Source organism: Corvus kubaryi, unplaced genomic scaffold (genome assembly GCF_017639235.1).
Source record: "Corvus kubaryi isolate FWS band 111438036 unplaced genomic scaffold, C.kubaryi_AGA036_p1.0 37385, whole genome shotgun sequence".
Taxonomy (NCBI): domain Eukaryota; kingdom Metazoa; phylum Chordata; class Aves; order Passeriformes; family Corvidae; genus Corvus; species Corvus kubaryi.
Window position 1 is genome coordinate 2,003,972 of NW_024581127.1, and position 27,421 is coordinate 2,031,392.

At 39.4% G+C, this 27,421-nt stretch overlaps 1 protein-coding gene across 7 annotated transcripts in view; it reads left to right on the forward strand.

Annotated features, from left to right (window-relative positions):
* The window catches only part of LOC121668265 (serine/threonine-protein kinase Sgk3), a 55,694-nt gene that overhangs the window by 18,837 nt on the left and 9,436 nt on the right, over positions 1–27,421 (forward strand). The window contains exons 1-7 of one of the 7 annotated variants that reach the window (XM_042035864.1): positions 3,042–3,303; positions 8,693–8,697; positions 10,390–10,594; positions 15,327–15,410; positions 17,332–17,404; positions 20,207–20,282; positions 25,926–26,013. In XM_042035864.1, the coding sequence (XP_041891798.1) occupies positions 10,517–10,594; positions 15,327–15,410; positions 17,332–17,404; positions 20,207–20,282; positions 25,926–26,013 (399 nt within the window). In that variant the 5' untranslated portion in view covers positions 3,042–3,303; positions 8,693–8,697; positions 10,390–10,516. Of the gene's footprint in view, positions 1–3,041; positions 3,304–3,459; positions 3,485–8,692; positions 8,698–10,389; positions 10,595–15,326; positions 15,411–17,331; positions 17,405–20,206; positions 20,283–25,925; positions 26,014–27,421 lie in introns of those variants that run through there. The other 6 variants (XM_042035867.1, XM_042035865.1, XM_042035866.1 and 3 more) reach the window with 6 other exon arrangements.

Sequence of the window (27,421 nt, forward strand, 5' to 3'; positions counted from 1 at the left end):
ATGATTTTGTTACTCAATGACCTGCTGTGTTTTAGAAGTAACTAACATTTTTGGACTAGCTTGTCAAGTGGTTTGGGCTGTGCTTTTTGTGTGAATTTGAATGTATACAAAAGTTTCACAGTATATTCCTATGGAACAGTGTTCAGTAGCAAAGCTGCTGGCTGCATTTAAACAAGTCATCTGTATTCCTGCGTGTCTTTGTCTTACAATGTTTTTTTTTATGCTCTATTTTTGTCTGTATAGTTCTCTTGATGTTATAAAATGAGACTTTTGATCTTTGGTCAGGGACAAGGTATTCATACTAATTTAAGGACATTTTCAATAAAAACGGAACTGAATAGTTCATATTGTTGCTACCTGCTCATCCTGGGCTTGGAGAAACATGTTAAAGGTACTCTGCATTTCTGTGATCTCTTGCATTTGCAAGATTGAGATGGGTCCTTCATTTCTTTTCCCTTTTCTTGTATTTTCCACCCCCACCACCCAATCACTGATATTCCTTGAGCAAAGGCTTAAAATAGTTGGGACGACAGCACACTACATGGATTTGTAACATTCCTTAGAAGCAAAATACTGCAAAGCAGTGGAAACGAGATTCTCTGTGTGTATTACTGCCCAGAAAACATAAATGGGGAATGCAAGGGAGTTCCTGGGGACAAAAATGTCAAAATGAATGCTGACCTTTAACTTCTAAAAGGCAAGTTGAGTTCCGTGCATTTCTCTGTGTGTTATGCAGTTAACCACCGGGTATCCACCTTGACATTAGAATATTAGCCTTTAAAAGCTCATCAAGCAAATCTGTAAATTACAGTTTATTTAAGTTTTAGGACCTTAACAGTGTTTTGCATAGTATGATGCACTAGACAGATGAACATGCTGTGGAATTCATTCAGACAAATTACAATTTAAGGATATGTACAGTGTTGCTGATCTCTAATTACCTACTCCAGAATAGGGAGAGGAACTGCATAAAATTAACTGCTCAACAGCCCAGTCTTCAGAGAGATTTTAAGTCCAAGGAAGGGCAAATAGCTGCTCTTTAGTCAAAGGTTTAGGGTTTAGATTGTGTGGACAGGGAGACAGAGTTAAATTATCTCTAAGCCAGGGTCATCTTCTCACCTTTCCTGGGTTGAGGCTGTACTGTAAATCAGTCAATAGCTCCACTGAACTGATCTGCTGACAAGTTAATGATTAATCAAAAACTATCAACCAGAAGTGGAACACTGCTAAACAACTGCAGAGTAAAATAGCTCTTGAATACAGATTACCTGACTAAATTATTTGCCAGTGGGTTATTCTAACTGACTGAAGTTCAGAAGCATTCTGGTCTGGGGCTCACCATGAGAAGTCCTAACAAAGCCTCTTTAAAACTTCTCCATGAATGCAGAGGCAAATACCTTGCCAGATCTGAACGAGCAGGAGAAGGCTGTTGCAACAATGCTGAGTCTCAATATCTAGCAGTACCTATCCAAAACCACAAAACTCCAAAATCAGGAAAGGGCAGGTTAGGATGGGAAAATTCCTCATTTCTTCCTGTGTGGGCTCTACTGAAATGGAAGCTTGTGATCCAGTTGACTTGTAGCTTGTGTGTACACAGTTACAACACACTAATCCAAACACTGACGTATTTTAAAAACTGCCAGACTGCTTCTCTGATTTGTTTTTGGAGAGTGCTTGGATGACTATCAGTGCCTGACACATGAGTGTAGTATTATGCAGGAATACTTCTGCAGCAGGACCGTTTAGAAACAGGATCTCCCGAATTGCTCCTTGCCGGATACTTGCCATTACCTGTGACTGTTGAAATGAGCACCATCATGTCCTGTCAGGCCCAAATACAAATCTTGTGAAGACAGGCCTGTGGAACGTGGGGCTTCTCTATAATCAATACAACAGTTCCTGATGACAACTCGTGGGGTTTTGGGGACTCCCTGGTGTTACCTTGGTGATACAGCAGAGTGGGCTGCAGTATTTGCACACTTGTTCATTCTTTACATGGCCGTTGAAATCCCAAGAAACATTTCAGGTATTTATAGGGAGGAAACTAAAATGGCATAGGCTTTTAACTCATCCTGAGTGTTACCATTTGCATTAGATATTCCCTGCCTTTTAAGCCTTCTCTGAATGTTTGAAAGCATAGCAGATCCTCAGTAAACATGAGGCTTTAACTTAATGGGTGTTGAGGTCTTTTCTGTTAAACAGAATACACGCTAACTTCTGTTTGTCCTGCACTTTTAGATCTTGTTAACAAAATAAAGTGAGGAGTGAGACTGTCATTAAAGGAGGGTGGGGTTTTTTGTCTAGAATTTATATTTTTATAACTGTTTTATGGCCTCAATTTGCTCAGGAAAAACTTACCAAGTTACACGTAATTCTAAGAGGTCCAGTTGAATTTTAACGGGGTATTGAAACTTATCCCTGAAATTTCAGAGGGTGCAGAAATAGTTCCCTATATAGTGCTACACGTTATACAAATCTGTCTCATTTCCCCTGTGTTACTCCTCCTGCCCATACAGAAAAAGAGCTGTAATTACGGCAGCTGGTTGGTTTAATGACGGCCTTGCCGGTGGATTGTGGGCACCCCTGGACACACTGAAGAGTTAAACTGAAACCCCTCGTGTGCGCAGGGGTGTTTTTAGGTTATTTTTACCAGAGCGCTGCTGTTTTTCCAGCGTTTCTGTGGGGAGCCGCCCAGCAGAAGCAGGAGCATCCCCCTGGGGGCTGGGGAGGGGAGAGGGGACTGAAACCTTGGGATTGGGGGAAGTGGAAACTTGCCCCTAAAAAAAAAAAAAATCAAGTTTTGTATTTTTTTGTTTATATATATATATATATATATATATATATATATATATGGGGCGGGAGGGGGAGAGGATCTCGCCTCCCGGCCCCGTCCCACAGCCCGGGGCAAGCCGGGTTCTGGGCTCCGCGGAGGGTTGCGCGGGCGGGCGGGCAGCCTGGCGCCGCGGGCGGGGAGGGACGGGAGTCAGGGAAGGAGGGAGGGAAGAGAAGGAGGGAGGGAGGAAGAGAGGGCGGCCGCAGCCTCCGCGCCCAGGCGGAGCCGCCTTTCCCTTTCCCTGGCCGCCGAGCCCCGAGCGCGTTATCCTGCGGGGGCGGGAGATGGCCGCGCGGGGCAGCGGCGGCGGGCGCTCGGCCGGGAACGGGAGGAACGCCTGAACTTCCTAGAAGTCGGGGAGACGAGAAATAGTTGTTGGGGTAAAGGCGAGAGAAGCTTGGTTTGGTTCCCGAGATCCTCGCGGGGCGGTGAAGCCGGTGGCTGCGCCGGTGAGGAGGAGGAGGAGGTGGGTGCGGATCCGTGGTACCCGGGGAGGGGAACCGGGGCGGCCTCTGCGCGGTCGTTCTCGTCCTTCCCCGAGTGGTTCGCAGCCAGGGCGTGCTGGTGTTTCGGGGGAGCAGCACTGAAGCGTCTTAGGCAACGCTGCCTTGTCGGGATTCAGGTACCCTTGAGGAATTTAATTTTGTGGAGGTAAATTAAAAGGCTGTTGTAAAGTGTTATGGCTAAAGCTGTTCTGACAGCTCGTCCTTTTTTTTTTTTTTTTTTTTAATGTGTGTGTGTGTTTACATGAGTTTTCCTCCTCTAGCAGCTCGTAAAGGTGTAACTGCTGCTTCTAAACGTGCAGTAGTTTTGCAGGATGGAATGTGCCTTTCTTATTCCCCTGTAAACTTAGAATACGTTGTCATGCTGGTAGTGCATTTCATCACAGTACAGCAGTGTCACCTGAATGCCCTTATGGTTCTTCTTGTGCTGGAGGTTTCTGTGAATATCACTTGCTGCAGTATCCTTGTAGCTAAGGTTTTTTTATAACTTCTTATAGACATTTCAAGTGGTTTTATAGACACACAGAATGAGACTGTATTTTTAAGGGTTGATGTTACTCTATTTTTGATTCTTCTAATGTTAGTGTTGTTTTAGTCTCAGTGTCTAAATATAGTTCTCAATTTGGTTTTTTTTAATGGTCTTCACCTGCAGATCAATCTCTTCAATGACTGTAATATGAACTAATGGTAAAAACAGAAGCTGCATATGGAGGAGTGTTTTCCTGAAGGCTTTAAGAGACTTCAGATTTCAGGAAAAATTGTTACTAGCTTTTGGAAAGCACTTTGGAAAGTTCACTGCTGTTAAGGTAGTCTCCGTGCATGGTATTTCTTATAACTTAAAGCTAGAAAGCTGACCAGTTTCTTAAAAGATACTTTGAGATCCTCATTTAGATCAGAAATCCAGCACAATTGACTTGCCCATGTCAGTGAGAAGTACTGGTTGCTTTAACAACCTTGGCAAAGCTGAAGAAGTAGGCACTAGTGGTTACATGATAATGTAACATAATAATAATAACAACATAATGTGTTAAAATTGCTTTCCAGCTTCAAATTCCCACCTGTGATGTAAATTACAGCCTCACCACATCTGATATTGTTGCACCAAATTCTGTTTTCTGTACATAAGCAGCTAATCTCTGAATCTTTGTGAACTGAACCTTCTCATTCTCTGTGCAGCACAGAAATATGTGAGAGGTTAGTGTATGCTCTTACCTGTGGGAGTCTGTAAACTGTCCCTGAAGAATGACATAGAATACTCACTGTGGTTGCACCAATGTAACATGATGAATCAACTGGTGGTGAACTGGACACGCAGTTTGTATATTGCTAAAGGGTCTTTCTCTTGCTTGCCTTTCATATTCAAGTGTTTAAGTTGTTGCCTTTTCATTATCCAACAGATTTATGGTTCTAGGCAGCCATCGGTTCTGTAAAGCACAGACTTCAAAAGTGTGATTTCTAGATGGTGGCCTGTAGCTTGAATTTACATATTTCATCATGTTATTATCCAGTTATATTCTGTTATATGTATTTTACCTTTTTGCCAGTTACAGTACATAAAATCCAGGAACTCTGTCCATGTTCAATATGTTAGCAGTAGCATCAGTCTTAAACAGATCAGAATTCTGTGTTTATGTAGTGAAACAGAGGGAGAGCAGTTGGTGACTTCTGTTGAAGGTCATGTAAGAACATGTCCAGTATATCTGGAATTGAAATGTGGTGTTCTCTCGTTTAATTTTCATCCAGAGGGTAAAACGAGGCTGGATTATTTGCTTGGTGTTTACTGAAGTCTGACTGCCCTCTTACGTAGAACTGACTATGTTGCAGATGGCTGCTGACAGCTGTCTGTAAGACCTCTTCAAAGGAGCTTACAGTGCTGTCACTATAACTCTTGAGCTCTGCTATCCTTAGGCATCTGCATAAAAAATTGAATTGGACCCGGTGTGTCAGCAGGCTGAGAAAGCACACCAAGAAGTGTGCAGGTAGCAAGTGTAAGACAAACTGGATTTTTTAATATACTCTGTTGTTTGTGTAAGTTGTACCATCTGAGGCACATAGTGATCCTTGTGGATACTATGGACACAGCCTAAAGTTGAAATTATTATGGAGCTGTGTTTAGGATTAAAAGACAGCTGCCTCTTACTGGCGGTGTTTGTTCTTAAGACCCATTTTATTACTCAGGGTTTGCTTACCACAGCAGAGAACCTGTGTTCTGTCATGTAATAAATATGAATGCAAATAGGTCTAGTCCAAGCCACGGATCTTGTTATATGCCAGTTAAGAGCAACTTACTGGAGCTTCTTTTGGGAGGTGGGGCAGAAGGGATGTTCTTGGATGCAGCACAATCGTGGGAATGCAATGCTTGCCTGACTTCTCCAAAGGAAATTTGATAGAGACAAAAAGAGGGTAGTTACTTATTTTATTCCTTTGGTTGAGTTTTCACTGTACCTGCTGTCCTTTTCTGTAAGTAGAAAGATTCAGCTGAATCGGACTTTGCCCATGTTGCTGCAGAGGAGTGGTGCTACTAGAGATTTTTAAAACTGCTAGGCAGTGGGTGGATGTGTAAACAGGGAGCAGGCTTTTTCCTTTATAGCAGTGGCTGAATTCTCAACTCTCTCAAATTTTAGTTAGAAGGGAGTGTGGAGATAAGCCAAGGATTGGCTAGAGTACTTTGGTTAGTGCTCTCTTTTTTAATTCAGGTGAAGTCTTGCTAGAGGTCTACCCTGGTGTCTAGTGTTACTGTATTAAAAATCGTATGTAATGTGATATTTAAAAGGATGTCTTCTGTGAATGAAACCTGTTTTCTCCAGAACCTCATTATTGTACCACTTCTGGCCATCCCTGTCTCTTTAGAGATTAGCAGTCTGTGTTTTGCTTTTGGCTTTTTCTGAAGCGTTTGACTTCATGTACAGTCCCTGGATCTCCTCATCCTGTATTTCTGTTGCACTAAATTCTGAATATCTCGTCTCCCATTTCCTGTGTGTCGGTCGCCTGTCTGGTAACAAGAATGGGACATATTTCTCCATAGAGAGTTTGAGAAAAAGTTGACTTTCTGGGTTTTCTCCAAGATTGTGTAAGGTCCAGTCATATGTTGAGCCATTATCAGTGTATGTAGAGAAGACTGAGGAAGTGATGAAAAGTATGCCAAAGTTGATACTTTCTCTAAAGTTAAGGAAATAGGGTAGTGTTTATACTGAATAATAGGACTATAGAGAATAATAGGACTACCTCCTGTGCCTTGCTTTCTGTTTCTTTGTGTGCAGGTTCCTTCTGTAATTGGAATCACAGGTGAGATTTTCAGCAGCTGGTTTTACTGATGACTCAGTCCCAAAGTAAGTCCTTCAAAGCCAATGATTAGTGTATAGGGAAGTGCCTATGCAGTGTTCCAGTGTTGGGTTCCAATGGATATGGATCCTGGTGATTCCTCCAAGCATGCTTGCAGGAAGTCTTTTGGGGTTTTTGTCTGTTCTTCTCACTGCTTCCCTTGTGTTACTTAAAGAGTGAGTGTGATTTGCACTGGCCTTAGAGGTACTTAAGGCAATTTGGCAGCAGTTGGAGAGGCAGCTACGTGATCTAGCCTTGGACATTCTGGGCAGAGGTTGAAGCATAAGCACCCAGAAAAAGGATCTTTTGATTATACATTGGTATCATCTTTGGGCCACTACCATTTTAAAAAGAACAGAAAATGTTTCAGTGCAGAATAAAATAATCTGATTAAACTTCAGAAACCTTTTCTAATACAGTTTGCTTATGTAGAGGAGAGTAAAAGGAGGATGCTACATACTGCTAAACTATGTCATATTTGCCTGTTGCATGCAGCTACTAGGAGGCTGCACAGAAGATTTTATAGTCAGGCATTCATTTGTGGGTGTAGTAGATTTGTATATGCTCTCATGGTGTCAGGGTTCTGCTATTGCCAAGCTCTTGCTTCACCAGAGGCAAGGGTCAGTCTGAAAATTGATGTTGTTGTGGCTTCCTGCAGGAAACGGTGAAAATACTGCTGGCTTTTTGACAGCCCCCTTGGAGAGAGTGGACAGTGTAGCTGTTGATAGGCTTGAAACTGTGCCAGGAGGACTGGTGACTTCTGTTCTACTCTACCTTTCTCTGTGCCTGCTCCTGTTCCAGGCCTACATACTGTAGCAGCTTAAGTTTCAGCTGTTTCTGGACAACACTGGTCTCAGCATTAACCTGTCTTGCACATTATCTGCATTATCTGCATCTTTCACTGGTGCCCAAGTTTGATTTGAGGGGACTTACTTTGATACATGGTTTTCTGACATTCCCTTCCCTTTTGGTCTTTTATCAAAGTTGAGCTGAGGAGCTGCTTGTTGTTCGTTCCAGGAAACGCTGTAACCAGAGGTAGAGACTTCTCTGCTGACAGGGTCTGTTAAATTCACTCGTATCTGGCATCCTTCAAAATGCTGCAATTTCCACTTTTGAAGCTGTGGATAAAAATAGGTCTCTACTGTTTTCTCTCCATTATTACTTCATGTAGTTATCAGAGCATTAGTGGTTTTACCTGCTATTTAACCTACAGCTGTGTTCGTAACTACAGCATGGTAAAGATTAAGGCAAGTCTATCCCTATTTCAGACCTACAGTTCAGATGTAAGAAGCTCTCAAGATCTGATGTGCTCGAGGCAAATAGAAACTGAAAGAACGCTCTGATCCGCTGGAGCTTAGTGGCAAAGTGAAAATGCAGTTCTTCCAAGTTTGTCAGTTCAGCTTAGTGTTGATTACCCAGGCACGGCTCAGAGGAGATGCCTCAGGGTAAGAAAATAATCACAGCCGGTGATCTTCCAGGCAGCTTAAAGAAAGAAATGTGAACATTACAGTTTTGGTTTCTCAGATGATTTATTCTGCTTCTCCCCAGTAAGAAGAATAAACTCTTCCTGAATTAATCTGACACTTCCACCTTTTGTTTTTCAGAGATCTTTCAACTTCAGATCTGACATAAAGCTCAGTCTCCCAAGACTACAGCTTTTAATCCATATGGCTCCTGTACTGGAATTTAAAACTCTGACACTAAAAATAAGAAACTGAAGGGATGAGAGAAATACAGCCTGTCTTGTGAAAATGAGTGCAGGCATCTTGGAAATCTTTATAATGAGTGTTGGTTTACGAGAGGAGAAGGACAGTGAGTGACATTAATCAGGGAACACCTAACCCATTTTAAAGCCTTGCTTGTTTTTCTGTGATGAGCAGGAAGACAGATAAAACACAGGGTCTTACGCTCAGTTCCTGACACTGACCTGAAGTGGCTAAAGATTGACACAAGTGCTTAGTAAAGTCTAAGCTTAGTGAAACACTTACTGGAAGTGGTGCCTGTTGACTGTTTTAGTGGACCTCTTATGATGGAGAAGAGGTCAGTAAACCTTTACATCTCAATTTTAGTATGTGGCAATGGGAGAAGACCACCCTTAATCTCATGCCAGTATAAAATTGTGGAAGGTGTGCCTTCTTGTAATAAAGCTTTTAACAGTAGCTTTCCAAAGGAGAAGAGAAACCAATTTGAAACTCACGGTCTGTGTAACTGGCTTGGATGAAGCCAAATGTGTTCTAGTCAAATAAAGGTGGGGGAGAGAGAAGCTTAACCCTGCTCAGCACTAATTGGTGAAGTAGGGAACAATCAAATTAAGGTAAATGCAGCTGTAGCTAAAAATAATTTTCTGAATGTGTTGCAGTACGGATGATCTATCACTTAGCAGTGATTACAGTGGTTTTAAACATTCCTTTTTGTTAAAGTCATCAGATAGGTCTTTGAAAATTGACTTAATTTTAAATGGCTGTAGGAGAAATAACAACATGAAGTTTGATGATCTGGCTTTTGAGAGCAAGAAAAATAGTCGCTTGACTGACTGAGACTAGTTGGGTATCAAGAACAAATCTTTTCACTGGATTCCAGGAGCTTTGGCCTTTGTGCCAACATAAATACGGGTGTCTCTCTAATAGCAGAATTGCATTGGATTAGTTTGTGCTTTTTGGAAATTTATTATATGAAATATAGAGCTCACTTTTATACTTCCCTGTTTTAAGAAAATAGGGAGTTATTGTTGAACTGGGCACTCCTTTTTCCTCTGGCTATTTTGAAGAGAACGGAGGTCCCCCTCTTTCTGAAACACTTTTCTCATGTTTGTAAGTTGGTTGATCAGACACATCTTGTTCTAAATCTGTGCTGCATTCAAGGAAGCAGTTCAAATGGCTGTAGTGTGCAGACCCAAACAGAGGGTTGTAGCCATGCAGCATTAATTTTGGCTCCTCCTAAGCACTGCTGAAGTTCCTGTTGTTATCAGTGAGGTCCAGTAAATAATGTGCTTGTACTCAGGGCAGGTGTGGAGAATACTGTCCCTCCATGAGTGAAGAGGCATCTGGTTAATACTAAGCTTTCTGCCTTTTTGATGGCTTTAGTCTCTTGTGTTGTGTCCTTCGTACAATCTGCAAGGAAACTTAAGTGTTCCACTGAAGGGAAAGGGTGACCTTACACCCTGTGTTCTGCCAAACACAAAGTATGCCCAGTATCGGGAGAGGGGCAGAGAAGGTAAATATTCAGACAGACGCATGATGCTGCCTGTGTCCCTCTTTAAAATTCGCATGAAAAATTAGTTTTTCTCATTTCATCATTAATCTGTGATGTGACATTTATATGCACTCAGCATGTTATGACAAATCTGAGGTGCCCTTTGGTAGAGACTTGTGCAGTTGAAAACCTTTGGTATTGAAATAAATTGTTCTGAATGTACAAGTTGGTGGCATTTCTCAGATATCTGATACCAGGTTGTCATCTTCAATTATTTCTTCGTGCCCTTTGTTCCTACAAAGTATTGTCTGTAGTGGGCCCAAACTGTTTCCAGTATGTCTACACAGTGATTTTTTGGATGATTTCAGTGAAACAACAAAGGACTACAAGCATGAAAGTTTACAGAATAGACATGATTGTGGCTTTATATGTGCATATTAATGTGCATTTCCTGCCAGCAAAAGTTCTTGTCACACAGGTTTTTAGCACTGTGAGTTAAGAGTTCCTGTACTTAAATTTTCCTTCTATGTTCACTTCAAGATTACATGATGGAATTCACATTTTCTCAAGAAAAGCTGCGGATCTTGGATCAGTACCATTGACAATACCTCCTGATTGCAGCACCTGAAGCAGGGTCCTGTAACGAATCTGTCACAAGAAACATACAATGGATCTCAAAGAGAGCTGCCCAAGTGTTAGCATTCCCAGCTCTGATGAACACAGAGAGAAGAAAAAGAGATTTACTGTAAGTATGTAAGAGAGTAAGCACTGTGGGCAAATGCATAGGCTGTTGGTGCCTTGCAGTGCTGCTTTCTTTTCTTCTACGAAGCTTCGTATTTTTTTCAGTAGGTTTATGGAAATCAGTTTCCTTGCTCTTGTGAGCACTGGCTATAGTCCAGTGTGAAAAGTGAATATTATACAATGTTTACCTGTTTGGCTTTCTGCAGAAAGAACTTGCCATTAAAAAATTCTGCCATTTTTACCCCGAAATAGCTGCATTTGCTTGTGTAAAATATCTAAGTATCCAAATACAGGGAAAGCATTTTGGTACCATTTTTGGCATTCTACATGACTTTTCATGAAGACATTTATTTTGTAAAGGGGTAAAGTGTGGATTTGGTTCTTGGCGGTTTTTTGTTTGTTTTAATGGCCATTCTTTCACAGATATTGCATTATACTATTGTAATTTTTTTGTGTAAAATGAAAAAAGTATAAACCATCAAATTTTTTCAAAACCTTTTTTCTGTCTTCCTTCCTGTTTCTGATTCTAATGCTTATGAGTTTTTTCCTATCCTGTTCCCATTTCCACTCCTTGTCATTCCTCTTCCTCTTCCTTTCTTTGCCTCCCAGTTTGACTTTCTGGTTGTGAAGTCTTCCTATTGTGTGGGAAATTCTTTGCATTGCATACTGAAAAATAAAGTAGTGTGGTGTGGATTTTTGTTTGGTTTCTATATAAACCTAAATGACAAGATCAAAATACTTCCTTGAAAAGGCTCAAACTATTTCATTGCTCTTGTGCAACTTCCTCCAAGATTTTTTTTTTCACAGAGTGAATTAGTCACTCTCCAGATGAAGAATGCAAACACCCTTATATGGAGTTGCTTTCTGAAGAATACAACAAAACAATGGTTTACTACGAGTTACGTTATCTCCCTTTCCTCTTCACCTCCCTTCTTTGGTGAAGAACAGTGCTGTTTGATTCTACAAGTGTGTCAAGATGTAGTTTGGGGAGGGAGTGTGCTGGTAAAGGGAATAAACAAAAGAGAACTTTACTAATTCCTTAAACTTCTGGATGCATGTGAAATTTAGGTGAGCGGGAAAACCTTCATGGAAGTCTGAACTTGAGCAAAACAGGTTTGTTTTGTTGCCTCAGTGCTGGCAGTTCTGCTGTTAAAATACACCAGTGTGGTATATTGAGCGTGTACTAATGTTGTGGTTTCCAGGTCATTTTACCTAAAGGTCTGTGAGACAGCCTGAGCAGTGTGAAGGCATTTTCTTTGGGCGTGCCCTTTAGACAGCTGTATGAAATGTCAGAAGTGGGGGGCTGAGGGAGGAGGGGAGAAGGAATCCAGCCCAGCTTACACTGTGCAGAGGTACACTTTGTCTTGCTGGCTTCTGCTTTCTGTGCCAGGGAGTAATTAGCAGCTTGACAAGAAGTGCTTTTCACAACCAAGCTTTCGAATATTATCACATATATTTTAGGATTTGATAACAGAAGTGAGGGTCATACTAAACTTCATGGTAGAAACTGTGAATTCCAGCATGTGTCAGTGCTTTTACTGTGTCCCCTCTTCTGTGGCTGTGTGTAATGACAGGATCCCATCAGTACTTTGACAGGGAGTGAGAAAGGGATGTGGGGGGGAAACAGTTCTTAACAAGTTTGTGGTAGGTATAACTGTCTCTTTTGATGGCCACACTAGTGCCATTTCTATAAAGAGCAGTAAGAACCTTGGAGTGAAAAGAAAGGTCAGTGATAAAGGCTAGGAAAGATTTCAGCTGACTGTATAGTCTTCACCTTACCCTTGCTCACAGTATGTATCCCTGCTGCGTCTGAGACACTTCTAGAATCTTACTGGTCTGAATAGAAACTGTGAATTTCAGCTCAAACCCTCCAGTGGCTCACTTAATGCTGGCATGGAAACAAGACAAGTATGAGCAACTTCACTTTTGCTAGCTCTACTTTTTCCCCTCACACTTACTCTGATAAGGCATTTTTAAAAACAATCATGTCTCTGAGCAGTCATTATTCTGATAATTAAATGAGCTTTTCAGCTTTGTCTCTGGAAGTGAACTTCTCATTCCTCCTGAGCATTTTCATGATCTTTTATTGAATATTTTATTTGCTTTGGTTAAATACTGGATACTTTTGATATATTTATTACCAATTTTTTTTCTTTTTTCAAATAATTAAATATTTGCATTTTTTGGGTGTTCTGGAAGGGAACCTTTTTTGCTTCCACTTAATTCCTGGCAACCAGCCTCTATGTAAATCCACACTAGTTCACTGTCCTGCGTTTTTCTGAAGATTCAGCACTCACTTTCTTCATAGAAAGAGTAAAGTATTTCCCTGGTTTGGACCATATCTAGCCTATATTAATTGCTGTTCTGTCCTTGCTGCATATTAGGTCATTCTTTTGCCTGTTTTGACAAATAGCTTTGTTTTGGGTTTCTTACTTTTATCCCTATGCTGTTTGATGTCTGAGGCTTAATTTTCTCTTCTGACCTGTTCTCATCTCTCTTCACACCTGGATCATACACAGGCTTATTAAAAAATCTCTTTCAAGGGTGCTGTTTGTTTGATTAAATCTGAAAACTTTGTCTTAGGCCTGTGATATATAATATTAAACCCCAGCCCTGTGGAAACTGGAGTTTTTGGTTTTTTTCTTTTAATTTGTTGACAATAAATAGTTTCCTTACTTTCTCAATGATTGCTCTCTCAAAATTGGAAAACAGCCTACTTTTTTATTTTTCTTTGTTTAATAAAAATCAAGTGTTTAATCCAGGAGCATGAGCTACCACAACAGAGTTGAAGGCTTTTCATTTCAGTGACTTCTGTGAAGAAATTTTGCTGCATCCAGAAATAGCTGGATCCTGTCCTGTCTGTATCTGGGAAGATAGTTTACAGTGATGCTTTCAGGAATTCTGTTTCTTTTTCTTCTTTTTTATTTTTTCAAAGCTTTGTGGGTTTGCATCGTATCTGTGTTTAAGGAGTTTTCTAAGACCAAATTTGGATTAGGAATAATTAGACTTAAAAAGGTTATTATCTAAGTAAGTCTAGATTCCTCCCCCCCCCCCCCGGCCTTTCTAGAAATAAGCATTGCACATCTCTCTAATCATTACATAGGTGTAGCTGAAATTAGTCTTACAGCCCAGACATGTCATGGTTTTAGGTTTTACCAGATTCTTTGTGGATATTGTACATGTTCTTACTGCTCAGTGTTTCCATAACTGTTGAACTTGCAGCTTTTCCTTTGTTGGGGTGTGCAAGAGCTTTGTTAGTGGTGCGAACTGGATGACCTCATACAGGCTTTTTTATGCTCTCTTTTGTAAAAAATGTTGATTATATCATTGTTCTACAGCTACTCTGAGAACAAAACTGTGTCAATTTTGCAGTTGCCAAGGAGGTGGATATCATCTCGTATCCTAAGTTATGCTTGCCTGTGCACTCTGCAGTCTGTGCTGTCTGCCTTGGCCCTCTGCTCAAGTGTGTTGGCATTGATTTGCCATGCAGTCATGGGGAGCAGAGGTGTTTTGTGTTTGAACATTGCTTGCAGGACTTGATTGCTGTCTAAGATACCCAGTTGAGGAGGTCAGTGCTTAAGTTTTGCAGCTGAAGCTTTTGCTGTCTACAGTGTAAGGAGGTTCTAGAAGGGAAGTGGGTAAGTTTTATGCTAACACTTGTTTAGCAGTAATGAGGCAAAGTGGGTTTTCTTAGAAGGTCTCATTGGCATTTTGCTGGATGTGTTCCCCAGGGTCTGGGACTGGGAACAACTTATGTGAGCAGTTAACACAGCGTGACTGCAGCCCTCAGGCTGAGGAACGGATGGTGGGGCTGCCACTTCCCCTGTGGGAGTTAGAGAGAGCGTCAAGGTGCTGTTGCAGGGCAGAGGGGAGACTGGGGCATTGGTCCAGTTGTCTGCACTGGGTATTGGCAGCCCTCTGCACTCATTTCCTTGCTGTCCCCATCCTCTTCCCTGGAAGAATAGCTGAGCTCCTTCTGGAAGTACAAGAAAGTAGAGAAGTGAAGACAACTAATTGCCTAAGAGACAGGAGAAGCCTGCTGGACACACAGCTGTCAACCAGGTTTATGAATCCAGGGACTGACAATCTGTCTAGTTACTGAAGTCCTCTGTGACGTGGCATTTGAAAGGCCAGAAGTGTCAGCAGGTTCCAGCCATACCTCCCTTCATCCCAGTGCTGTGTATTATGTTATGTGGGCTGTATTTAAGCCACAGCACTATTTTTTCCTCCCTGAACAATTGTGCTATCAGCCAGGGTTCTTCTGTATTCAAGGTGTTGGAAGGAACAGTTATCTTTGTACCTTTCATATGTACTTTCTCTTTAGCTTTTGGTGAAGGCAGTGTTCAGTATTTTTAAATGCTTTGCTTCTTTAATACTAGTCTTTACTATGGATTATCAAGTTGTTAACGAATTTCGTATTAAATTTTAATAGACTGCTATCTGATGGCCAGGTGTTCTTATTGGATATTAACTGATTTATGAAACTCCATTAAATCAATTTTGGTGTTAGTTTGTGCTTACCTTGTTTAAAAATTTTCTGTAAAGTACCAGATTCTTTTAATTGTTCTTTTAATAATTTCTGTTGATATCTGTGTGACTTAGCTGTAAGAAATGCATGGTTCAATAAGTGCATTTACACAATAAATTTAACAACCTGCCCTTACTTCCAGCACAGGATTAAACCTGGGAGGTTTCTCTAAGCTTTGTGGGCAATAACACTGTCTTTGTTCCTACAGGTTTACAAAGTGTTGGTCTCTGTTGGCCGAAGTGAATGGTTTGTCTTTCGACGGTATGCAGAGTTTGATAAACTCTACAATACGGTAAGCAAAAAGCAAACCATGAAATCATACCAGAATAGCAGAGTAACACTTGCAGTGTTATGGTTTGAGTTAATCCTCTCTTGAGGAGTTTAAGTCAACATTTAGTAACCATAGGAGCCTGATTAAAGAAGATGATGGAGTGGGTTTTTTTAAACTCTGGTTTGTTTGAATTTCAGACTCAAAATCCACTTATTTGTCACTTTTTTTATAGTTACTTGGGATCATAGCTTAATGAAACTTCCAATTTAGTGGTTGTCAAAACATCTAAAATGGGCATTTTTTCATGATAAAAAATCACACAAAACATCTAGATAGATACATTTCTCCTAAAATAAGTGTTTTTCTGTGAAGTGCTGAAAGCAATGAACAAATCCTTGTTTCTTAATAGAAATTTTCTAGTCAGTCATTCATGGCAATTCACACCTGCAGTTTCGTACCAGGTACGATTTTTTGCACAAAAAATGTGGTCAGTGTTCCAAATAAAATAGGCCCCTTTAGCAACTAAGTATGGATCTCTTGGGTTTGTTGCTAGAAGAGAATTTTGTGCTTTTTACATAGTGGGCAAATGGGGCAAATAGTTGCTCAGATATGAGTCTGAGTTATGTGTGCTGTGTCCATACTTTTCTCCAGTTCTTCATGTTTAGAGACAATAATGTTTTCACAAAAGAGGAAGTAATTTCCCCCTGATTCCCGTATTAAAATATTACCAGCTGCCTATTTGTGCCTCCACTTCCCTTCCCTTGTCTCTCTGGGGAGTAGTCAGGCCTTCTCTCTTCTGCCTCAGTGTGCATGGATTTGCATGTGGCAGTGGCCTCCAAGTGCAGGTTGTGAGCTTGGAGCTGCTCTATGAGGTTTGAGCTGAAATGCCCCTGGATACCTATCCATGCTATGCTTTGCCTGCACCTTGCAGGGATAGGCCTGTAAGGGATGTGAACCCAGAATATCCTCCTTTCACAGGGGTTGTTGGTGATCCTTTGCCACGTTCTCTTGCCATTCAGATTAGCACTGCTCTGCTGAAGTTTGTTCAGCACTGGTCTCTCTAACATGGCCAGAGGGGAGGTCCTGGGGAAGCATAACCAGGAGGGCATTTAGTCCAGTTTCTATTCAGTGTAATTCATACAGTATAGTACACCAAAAAGAACTTGTGCTGCTAACTGGAAGAGATACTGGTGTTGCTAAGGGAAGAATTGCCAGCTACTGTATTAGAAAACTACTCTTTTAAAGAGGATGAGAGTACGATTGCTCTTTTGGAGCACTTGAAGTTGAATTAAATGTAGTTGAGGCTTGACTAGTGTCAGGTTGGTTTCTTTAATATATAATTCAGTGTTGTATACTATCTTCTGGTCAGGTTATCAAGTATAGTAATAATTGAGTTATCAAATGCAGAATCATAAAATAGACTGTTATCTGTGTGCAGTTTTGATGTAGGGGTAGACCACATGTAATTTGTAAAGCTTTAAGATTGTCATTTGGACAAAACTCAGATGCCTATATCCCCAGCCCATCATAAGCCTCATGCATACAGCCCTGTGCAAGCAAGCAAGTAAGTAAGAAAAAAACAGACTCAAGAGAGATAAAGAATTGATGGAGGAAGGAAGAAAAAAGGAAAATAAGAAAAAAAACACAGAATTTTTTTTTTTGTCCTGGGGCAAATAATTTTGGCATCATTGCTCTAGTAGTCCATAAGATGAAGATGAGATGGCCTTTGAATTGAAAAGGGTATGTCTATTGCAAACAAGCTGAGTACAGGTTGTTCTGGGTATGTGTTTTTCCCCCATGTGTATGAGCAGAGATGGCATAGCAGAGCAGAATTACTAATAATCAAGTGTTCAAACTGTTCATCAGAAAACAAACAAAATGCAATTATTTCTAGGTACTTTAATGTCTAAGCACAATCCAATTTTATGTGTTTTGTTTTCAGCTAAAGAAGCAATTTCCCACCATGAACCTGAAGATTCCAGCTAAAAGAATATTTGGAGATAATTTTGATCCTGGTATGTCATCATCTTGTTATTCATTTTGTCAGTTTCTTTATATGAAAATTGATCTATTCCAGCCTACAAAAAGCTATCTTAGATGAGTTTTGCAGCATTCCTCAAAACAGTGACTAAACCAAAGTTTAGTCATGCTTCAGTCAAGAGCAGGAACTAGTGTGGGTAGGTGTTTTACCTTGTGATAGTGAACAAAGCATCGCTTGGTTGCCCAGTGCCTCTCTTGCACTGAAGGCTATAGCTCCACCCAACCCTCCCATATTCAGGATTGTGAGAGATTCTGAACTGCCAGGTGTGATCTCTCTCCTATAAAAGCAAAAGCTGAACCCCAGACTCTTCTTAAGTGTTATGTGTAGTCCATTTTAAACTTTCTTTGTGTGACTTACCCCACAACCATCTCTGAAAAATGAAATAACTCAAGGATTTATCTTTGAGGACTTGTGAACTCTCTATCTAAATGTGCTTCCTTGTACAGTTTATGTGAAAATGAACTTCTTCTGTAAGTGGAACAACAACAGGAAGCCTGTCTGATGTGAACATGTTGTGCTCCAGGTCCTCATTTAGCTTGCTCTGTACACAGCAAAATACTAATGAAAGTCACTTGCAAAGTGTGTTGAATTAACCTAGGTGGCACCACGGATAAGTAACTAAAAACACAAATGGGAAGGCCAGGCCATTGCTCTGTGTGTCTGTACTATTCATTCAAGCCATTTTTACTTCAGGGTTTTCCTGATGCCCTTTGGATCCCTCTCACCCTCCCTTGGCTTGCTGATGTGATCAGTTTGTAGTTTCATCTCTTCCTGCACCTGTTTCAACAGTTTCGTTTTCTCCTTTGCTGAGGAACAAATGGATCCAAAGCTGTTGAACTCTTAGGATGTGTAGGTTTAGGTTTTTTAAAGTTTTTACAAACCAACCTAGTTTTTAGCAGTTACAGTTAATCATCTGGATCCTGCTGTGAAATTCTGTTTTATTTTTTATTAAAATAATCAAATACAAGTATCCAGGCTCTGATGTTCTATTCTGATAAAGATGTAAATGACTGCCAAAAGTTCTACATGTATTTTGTCTACAGGGACTTTTTGTTTAGTTCTGGTTCCTTTTCTCTGACCTTGGGATTCTCAGAGCTGGCTGAAGACCAGAGAATGTCATGCAGTCTGGTTTGCTATACAGGCAAATATGCAGGTGGATTTCTTGGAGCCAGATTTAGGAAACTGGAGTTTTAATGGGGGAAAAAACCTCAACTAAAACTTTATTAAAATTATATATGTAAAACAAAGTCCTCAAACTTGTTTTAAATTTCTGTGAACTGCACTGAAATCCTTGAAGCATGACAAACTAAATAGTTCTCAAGATGTTTCTTGCTGGGAGGTAGGGTGGAGATGGAGCCATGATGCTTATGTAAATAATTCTTTTTCTTAACACTGATTTATTGAGGCTTTGATGTAATGTTTCTGCTGGCTCCTGAAACAAGTTACATATTTTACAAATATTGAAAAGGTATTTTACTTCTGTAATCCATCCACAGGTATGGAGCATTGTACTACTGCATTGAAATGCAGCAGAGTGAGACGTTTACATCCCTTTACCCAAAACCTACCAAAAATACTGTCATTTAAATTGCCATTTAAATGCTCCGTTTTTATTGGCACTTAGGTTATTTCAAAATTAATCTTGTTTTAACTTGAAAAAATGAAACAGAAACCAGTAAGAATACAGAACCTGCAAATTTCAGATGTTACAGCTGTTTTATCTTCACCAGCATGGATAGCTGTGTAGGCTTAGAGTGACTGAAGACACTGTACATCTGCCACACTGAAACTGCTGATGTTGGTGACTCCCATAATATCTGTATGCAAATTTACCTTCCTGTTAGTTGTCAGTAATTTGAGATTATTAAATACCCTAGGAAGGGTTCAGGGATTATACCCCTGAAACAATATGGATGTTTTTCTTAATATTTTAAATACAGCTATTAATGAAAACTTAATTTTAACTTCATATTTTAATAATTGTCAGTAATCTGTGTATGATGGTCATTGGAATGCCTTAAAAGTTAATACATGAGTTAAATACTCTTTTTCCATACGAGTTATTGTTGATATGAGTAATGAAAGATAAGATTTTTCCATTTTACACTTTATTTTATGTTAAAACTCTCTGTTCTAAATCCTTTGTGTATCTTTCCATGTTGTCACAGAACAGTTACGTGTCTTAAGCTTTAGATAAGGCAAGGGATTCTGAGGATTATCTTTTTTAATGTTGGAGATGATGTCCAAAATCTAAAGGAAGGTATTTTATTTTGTTATCTTTATGGCTGTATCTGAGTGCCTGCCAACAGGATGAATTGTGTAATTTTCCCACTGCCATACATATATTATGGAAATATGCTGCTTGGTGGGACTGTTCATGTAAAGACTTGCGCAACTGATGTCAAGTTTTGCCTGTGGGTTCTTGGGGGTTTTGTTTTTGTGGAATCAGGTCCGGAAGGGCTCACCCACACAACAAAGGCTGCACAGGTTAGCCCGCTGTGGTTACACACTGTTCTTGAAGCACAAGGTGGCACTTCTAATCCACCTGGCTTTCAACATTTTTAACATCTGTAGTGTTACAGAGAAACTGAAATTTGTTCTCTCAGCTCAGTTCGGTGTTTTAAGCTTGCAATTTTCATACATAGAACCAATACCATTCTCAATCAGTCATGGGGCAGTCTCCTTTTAACTTACTTTAAATCCTAAAAAACCTGAATAAGAAAATAAGTCTTTCTCACAAGCTGACTGATGATTCTAACAAATCTGTTTTTTTCAGATTTTATTAAACAGAGAAGAGCAGGACTGAATGAATTCATTCAAAATTTAGTTAGACAGCCAGAGCTATGCAACCAGTAAGTAGTTTCATTTCTGTTTTATAAGGGCTGTTGAAAAGACAGGAGATGAAAAGACATGTTTAATACAAAATTTCACATTAAGTATTTAACCAGAAAATGTATTTCACCTGTTCAGAACTCTTCAGTATAAAAAAAATAAACTTTACATGGCCATCCATTCAGGAAAAATCTGCAAACTGAATAATATAAAAGTGTTTTTGTTCTGTGAAAGCCAACCTACAAATTTGCAGGCAATTAACTGATATTAATTCCAGGGGTGCAGATTCCACTGTAAACTGTTGCTGTAGGGCAGGTGTTTGTTTTGCCAGTGGCTGTACTGTTTGAGGGCCCTGCTGTCGCTTGCTGCTGCATTGCTGGCAGTCAGTCACTGCCTGCATCCTTTGTTTTTGTTAGAGCAGCTCACGTGTGCTCTGGAACTCGTTTGAAGCACGATAACCAGGTGGCTTAATTAGCTTGCTGAGATGGTTTGGGATAACCAAGCTGAGCTGCCTAAAGGAAATGATGAATAAGCTTGTTACCTAAAGTGTTCCCAGCAGAAGAAGTGCAGATGTGTTCACCACCACCAGTGGTGAATGGGAGGTGGTGTTAGGACAGAGTCAGCTTCAGCTAAGTCTAGAGAGCAGCACCCTGTGTGTGAACTCATTGTGGGGCAAATGGGTGCCTTCTTTCAGTGGAAAGCTGTAATCAGTTTAAACTAAATCCATGCAGCTTTCTGTGTTGCTTGAACTGGTAAAATGGTAAAGCTCTATGCTTGGCTTTAGTGTTGAGTAAATGTCTTTAATACATACACTTTGTTTAATTAGCCTATTTGTACAGCCTGTGAAATTGCCCATTTCCCACAGGAAAAAAGTAACTCTAACAGAATATCACTGCAGTTCACAGCATGCAACTATTTAATGTCCTGTCAGCCTGGAATATGTTCTTCCTTTCCTTTTTAAATAAAAAAAAAGGAGCATTTTATATATACTTTTTTTTTGATTGGTGGAAAAAAATTAGTAACAGTCTTTACCAAAGGATACTTTTCCACCAGAACAAATACTGTGAGGTTTGTGGGCTTGGTGCTGTTCTTTGGGAAATAATAAAAAGCATTCTAGTATGATAAATTATTGAAAACTAATCTGTTTTGTTTCATTAGGAAAGGATACTGGTTTATTTAGGCCAATCTCCTCCTCTGTTTGGTTGTCAGTATGTCCAATTATCAAATATTTTTGTTTCAAAACATACTATATTTGTTCTCCAAAGGTAAATGGTGTTTTTTTGTTATGGACAGCAGAAATGATGTGCTAAAAAAAAGGCATCAAACCTCAAATCCACCTGCCTCCTTAAATTTTTACGAGCTTTTAAAATTGTTTTATGCTCGAATGTAACTGTAGAAGAATCAATGTTCTTTAATATGGCACTTGGCTTACCTGCTTCTTTAAACTGACTTAAACCAGGGTTAAGACACAGGTGTGATAGTGTTTGGTGCTGTTGAAAGTGTAGTCAGTAACAAGCTTATTAAACACAGTTCTACAATAAAAACAATGAATAGAGACCAAAGTTTGTCTGTGCTGTTCTCCACCCCACACTTGAAGAAACAGTGAACTTAGCGGGAGGAAAAGCCTTTAATTCACAATTTAGTGGAAAAGCATTTAATTTTGTCGTAATTTGTATATTGTTTCTCTTTTAATCGATGCAAGGTGATTGTTTTTCTGATGTTAGCTTTTACTTTTTGCAGTGTTACATTGCAACAAATCATATCAATAATTATGTAATCTGTCACCTTTTCTGTGTGCCAGTGAATGTTGTTGGAGAAAAAAATACCAAATCTTTGATCGTGGTGGTTGGGATTTTTTGTAAAATCTGATGGAAGGTACTCAAGGAATATGTGATGACTGAGTCTTCACAGATAGTCCATCCTTGCTTTCTTAGACTGTTTTGCTTTAATGGGCTAATTAAATTTGGTACTAGGTGAAATAACTTATGTAAAGTTAGTGATGTACAAGGAGGACTTAGTGGGTTATGCATTCTCACAGAACCATTAGGAAATCCACCTTCCACTGCATCTTTTAAGCATTAAAACCACTATCAGCATGTCATATATTTTAAGTCCTGCTTAGGAAAATTGTTTCACTAAAAGCTTAAGGATGATTCAACGTGTTCTCATTTCTGTATGGGAAGGCACCTGAACATCTGAAGTGAAAAGCACAAATGTCAGATTCAGTGTGTCCAAGATGGTAATATTTACATTATTCCTCAAAACATGCAGCACTGTCTTCTTTACCTTCAGTGAACTTTTTTCTTGGATATGGCACATTTCTTGAATATTGTATCAAAGCCAAACCTTTATGCTCAATAAAAAAATCAAAGAAAAACCTATAGTGTGTTGGAGTGATTAGAGAGACCCTGGGACACTTGATAAGGATTTTCCTGCAGTTGCTGTCAGGTGGAATACAGGGTGAGATTACTGGCTTAGTCCAAATTGGAAATTAAGTGGGCTAGCTTCAAGCTGCATTTCCTCAGCAGACTTACTGTGAGAGACAACTTGCTCTCACAGGTAGAGTGCAGGTGTTCGAAGGAAAAGTGGCAGAAGGGATAGAGATCTCATAATGTGTCCCACTTGCTGACTGATGTTCTTAATAAGAGCTGGGAGTTGTTTTCCTAGTGAGCCCTGTGAGCCTCCCTAAAACACTGCACAACTCCTGAAAGTGGGCTGCTCACCCCCTCAAATGTAGGCCTTCACTGAAGTATTAATGCATTTAATTGCTGTCTATCAGAACATGTCCAAAGAAAACCTTTTTGAAAAACTGTATAATAGAGGATGCATTAAAGATATAATGCAGTTATTTTTAAATAGTCCAAAGTAGCTCCTTTATGAGAATGAGAACATTTGCATAACACTTAAAGAACTCAAGGATGACAATACACTGCAACCTGTGGGGAAATGAGTTATCAGTTCTGTAAGTGAGAAGCAGGGTCTGAATGTGTTCTGTAGAAGAAAATCAGTCACTATTTTTTTCTGATTTCAAAATCTGATTAATATAAAAGTGAATGTGAAACCCTTGAATTGTAGGATCTTGCAGTCTGTGTTGGGGAAAGCAAACCTTGCATTACATTATTGTCCTCTTTTAAAGTGTTACTGTACTTTACTGTATTATGGCTTTTTGAACCTTTGCTTTCTGTAAGAAAGACATGGGTGGTTTACTTTTTAAGAAAACGTGGCAAGAAGAGGGAGGAGCTAGGCACCATTATTTAAATAAACTGTGTCTTAAATGTTACATTTCTGTCACTGGCTATTAATTTTACAATTTTGCCTTGAAATTTGTGTGACTTTTTGGGTTTGTTCATATTTCTCTGTGTGCCCAAAATTTTTGTGCGGTATTATATTGTTTTTGTAGGAAGACTAATGCAGAACAAGTATTACATAAGCAGCTGTATTTAAGCAGAGCTTGACACCCTTTTGTGTATTCAGAGATAATCCATAAAATAAATTTATTCAGTCAATCATAAAAATCCAGACAAAACCAACTTTTGCTGGTAGTATGGGTACAATATATATTGAGCTTTTTAAATGGTTTTCTCATTCCTTTTAATTTCGTAGGTGAGGTTATTTTAGGAATAGTTTCCATGTATTCTAAAACACACTGAGTTAATCCATGTGAGCTAAAACAGCATAGGAGTCCTATCAATCTGTATAGCATTGTGCATTACATGCTGCAATCTTGCCTAAGAAATTGGTACATGAAACTTTTTATTTTTAATCAGTAGTTCTTTACAATGCTTTTAGAATTCCCAGTGTGAACAGTGTAACATCAATCAGTTATGATTCTGACTATTGTGGATTGTGGAGATTGTGGAATACCCTGCAACAGTACAGCAGCCTTTTCCTGTGAATTGATATTTTTATGTTTTTCCTGCTGTGAATTCAGTCATGGACAAAGTTACTGTGGTAACTATTTGAGATGTATTACATCATGCTCTATTTAATCAGCCAGTTTTCCAGAATAATTCATGCTGAAAGGTAATTAAGGTTTGTTTCTGTTCTGTCTAGTGAAAAGCATTAACCATAACTTTTTTTTCTTGATTTTGTGATATCCAAATGTTCTGAAACTTAAATTGTTGTATCATGACCCAGGATTACCACAATGTTCAAACCACTGTGATTTTTGTCTTCCTGGCCTCAGGATGCAAGACAAATGCTGAAATAGATCAGAATTTGGAGTTCTTATAAAATGGGAAGAATTAAACTGAAATGATGGTGGGAAATTATGTGAACAGTCTTGTTGCTGTGCTTTAAACCTGAAAGGCTGAAGGAACTGAAACATATTTCAAATAGGACTTAGGAATACAGAATGTAAGTGATGAAGACTGGGAGCCTCAGATAGCATAGGTATGAGGTAGGTTCAGTAGTGCTGACAGGAAATTAAGGGAGCTGGTGAAGTGTCAGAAACAGCTCATCTCTTACTTCTGATCCTCATTGATCAGAGGTGTGGAGAGTGAATGGATTGAAAATAGCAAGTACATCTGTTTCTTACATGAAACTACCCTATTTTATATATTCTAGGGACAGATTAAAAGAGCAGCTCCATAGTAAGTTAGTGCTTTTCTTGTACTGAATGGCTCATGTGGAGTTTCCTATCAGTGACTGTCCTGAGTCCTTCTCAAAGAACTTTGTCTCTGAAATGTAGGTAAGATTTCTTTCCTCGATAAGAAGGTTGCCTTTTAGTGAGCTGAATGAACTTGAAAGATTCAAATCATCACTTGAAGTGGTTTATGGACTATACATGATAGCCATTTTTTAGGAATTAATTTTGCCTCAGTTGTATTACATTATTCTTTACTTGCACTGTGCTGTGGTTCTGAAAGATGTTACATTCTTTTGAACTTTCAATCAAGCCTTTCTTTCTGGAAGCAGGTTCTTGGAATTTTCTTACTTTCCCACCTTTCTCTCAGTCCTTGTCCCCCAGCTCCACCAAGACAGAGCTTGAAACTGCTGCTGAAGATAAAATGCATCTCCTTAGGCACTGTGGGAAGCCAGTCGACTCTCTTGCTAATTCCTGAAACATTTGTGTCCTGCAGCTGACTGGAAGGATTTCTTAAGACTGTTTTGACAGTCCCCAGCCAGAAGGAATTCTGAATACAAGATCACCATCTTCTGCTTTAAAATGAATGGGGACAGGAACATTAGTGCTGTGTATCTCTTGGAACTTGTGTCTTTCCTTGGGATACAGATGATGTATTTCATTTGCTATTGTATTTGACAATTAAATTTAGAAAACAAAAATTTTAATTCTTCAGTTTTTTGGAAGAAAGTTGGTTTCTTGGTGGTTGCTAGCCAGTTAGAATTCATGCTTGCTTCTGATAATTATCTTTAAATGCAGTTCTGCAGTGTTTCCTTCTGAAGTCCTCACATACATATACTTTAACATGTCAGGTTTCTGCAAGTGAAAAGTTTTGTGCTGCCTATAACGCACTTGGCAGTTGAATTACGTTGCTATGAAAGAAAGTATTGCTTGTACACAGTCCTTAATTACCAGAACTTAAATATAAAGCTTTGTAATGAGTGACTCCACTATATGCTGCTGTCCAGTCCTGTACTCTGTTTATGGCTGAAAATCATGCAGATTATTGGTGTGCTAATGAAGTTAACTGTGTTTCTAGCCCAGATGTCAGAGCCTTTCTTCAGATGGATAACCCAAAACACCAGTCGGATCCATCTGAAGATGAAGATGAAAGGAGCAGTCGGAAGGTAATAACACAGAACAGTCTTCTAAATTTTAGCTACTTGAGGGCAATCTTCTTTTGTATATTATTTACTGAAAACTACTGGTAGCTTTTGCAATAAATCCCCTTCCTTCTCTTTTTAAACAACTCAGTTCCACTGTGGGCTGTAAGCTATTTTTCTGTCAGCTGTGAACTGCAGAGAGGAGTAAAAGTGATTGCTGGCTTTGTCTTGCTTATTTCCCCCTTCCTATATGGGTTAAAGAAACACAACTTTAGTCATAGCTTAGCTGTCATCATTTTTGCACTCTGTTCAAAGGCTCTTGCTAAGAACATCTGGCAAGGAGCAGGGGAGATTGAATGTTTAATTGTCTTTTTGTTTGCTTGTGTGTTCTTTTTTAAAGATGGGGAGAAACAGAATTCTCTCAGGGGAAAAAATGCAGTCTTTCTAAAAGTCACTTAGGAGTAAGGATAGATTTGATTTCATTTCACATGTAACACTGTGTGAGGTCTGAAGTTTCTTTTGTCACAAAAATCCACTGTATAGCTGGATGGATTATCTGAAAATTAGTTTACAGCCTCCAGAAACAGGGCTGTTTGAAAAAAGGAGCATGCCTAGGAAGGCAGAAGTGCCATATTTAATAGTCTTCTCTATTACTTACTACTTGGCATAAAGGTGTGATATTAATTCTTCTCTTCTTATTCAGCCCCTGTTAAAGATGTAAGAGTTGTTTCAGCTTGTGTGTGATCCACGGGAGATTTAGTGTGTTCTGGAAGTTTGATTTCCAAAGTCACTAGTTTAAAATACCAGTTTCCTCCTCCTTTGAAAGGTATTTTAAGTAATGTGGAATGATAAAAACCGTCTGTGGAAAATTAATGACGTGTCATGCCACAACAAATTCCAAAATAGGAAGAGAGCTACTGCATAATGGCCTGGACCCCATATTTTTGGTGGAAAATTCACTCTATAGTTGCTGTAAATGATGAAGCCAAACAACAAGGAACAAAAAAAAGCCTTAAAAACAAGTCTTTTTTACAATAGCTCTTTTAAAACTGTCCTGTACCACTGTTTCATTTCAGTGAGTAGTGGCATTCAGTGCTGCTGTCAGGCCATTCTCCACTTCTGGAGTACTGGTTTGTGCTGCCTGACAGCCTGTCCCCAGGTAACTTGTATTTGAGTGCAGTTTATTCTTCTGTGTTAAATTCCAGAATCACAATGAGAGTACAGATACTGCTTTTCTAAATCAAAAACAAAATGGAGAAAATTACCTAAATGACAGTGGCTTCCTCTGCTCCCTTTAATTTACAAATTTTGCCTGGGTGTGTACTGGTAAGATTAATGGAATTCCAGGAATTGAGTTATTTAACCTTAATGTCAGTAATGTTTTTCTTGGGGTTGGGAGAATGTTCACTTTCGTGTTTTTAAAAGCACTGTG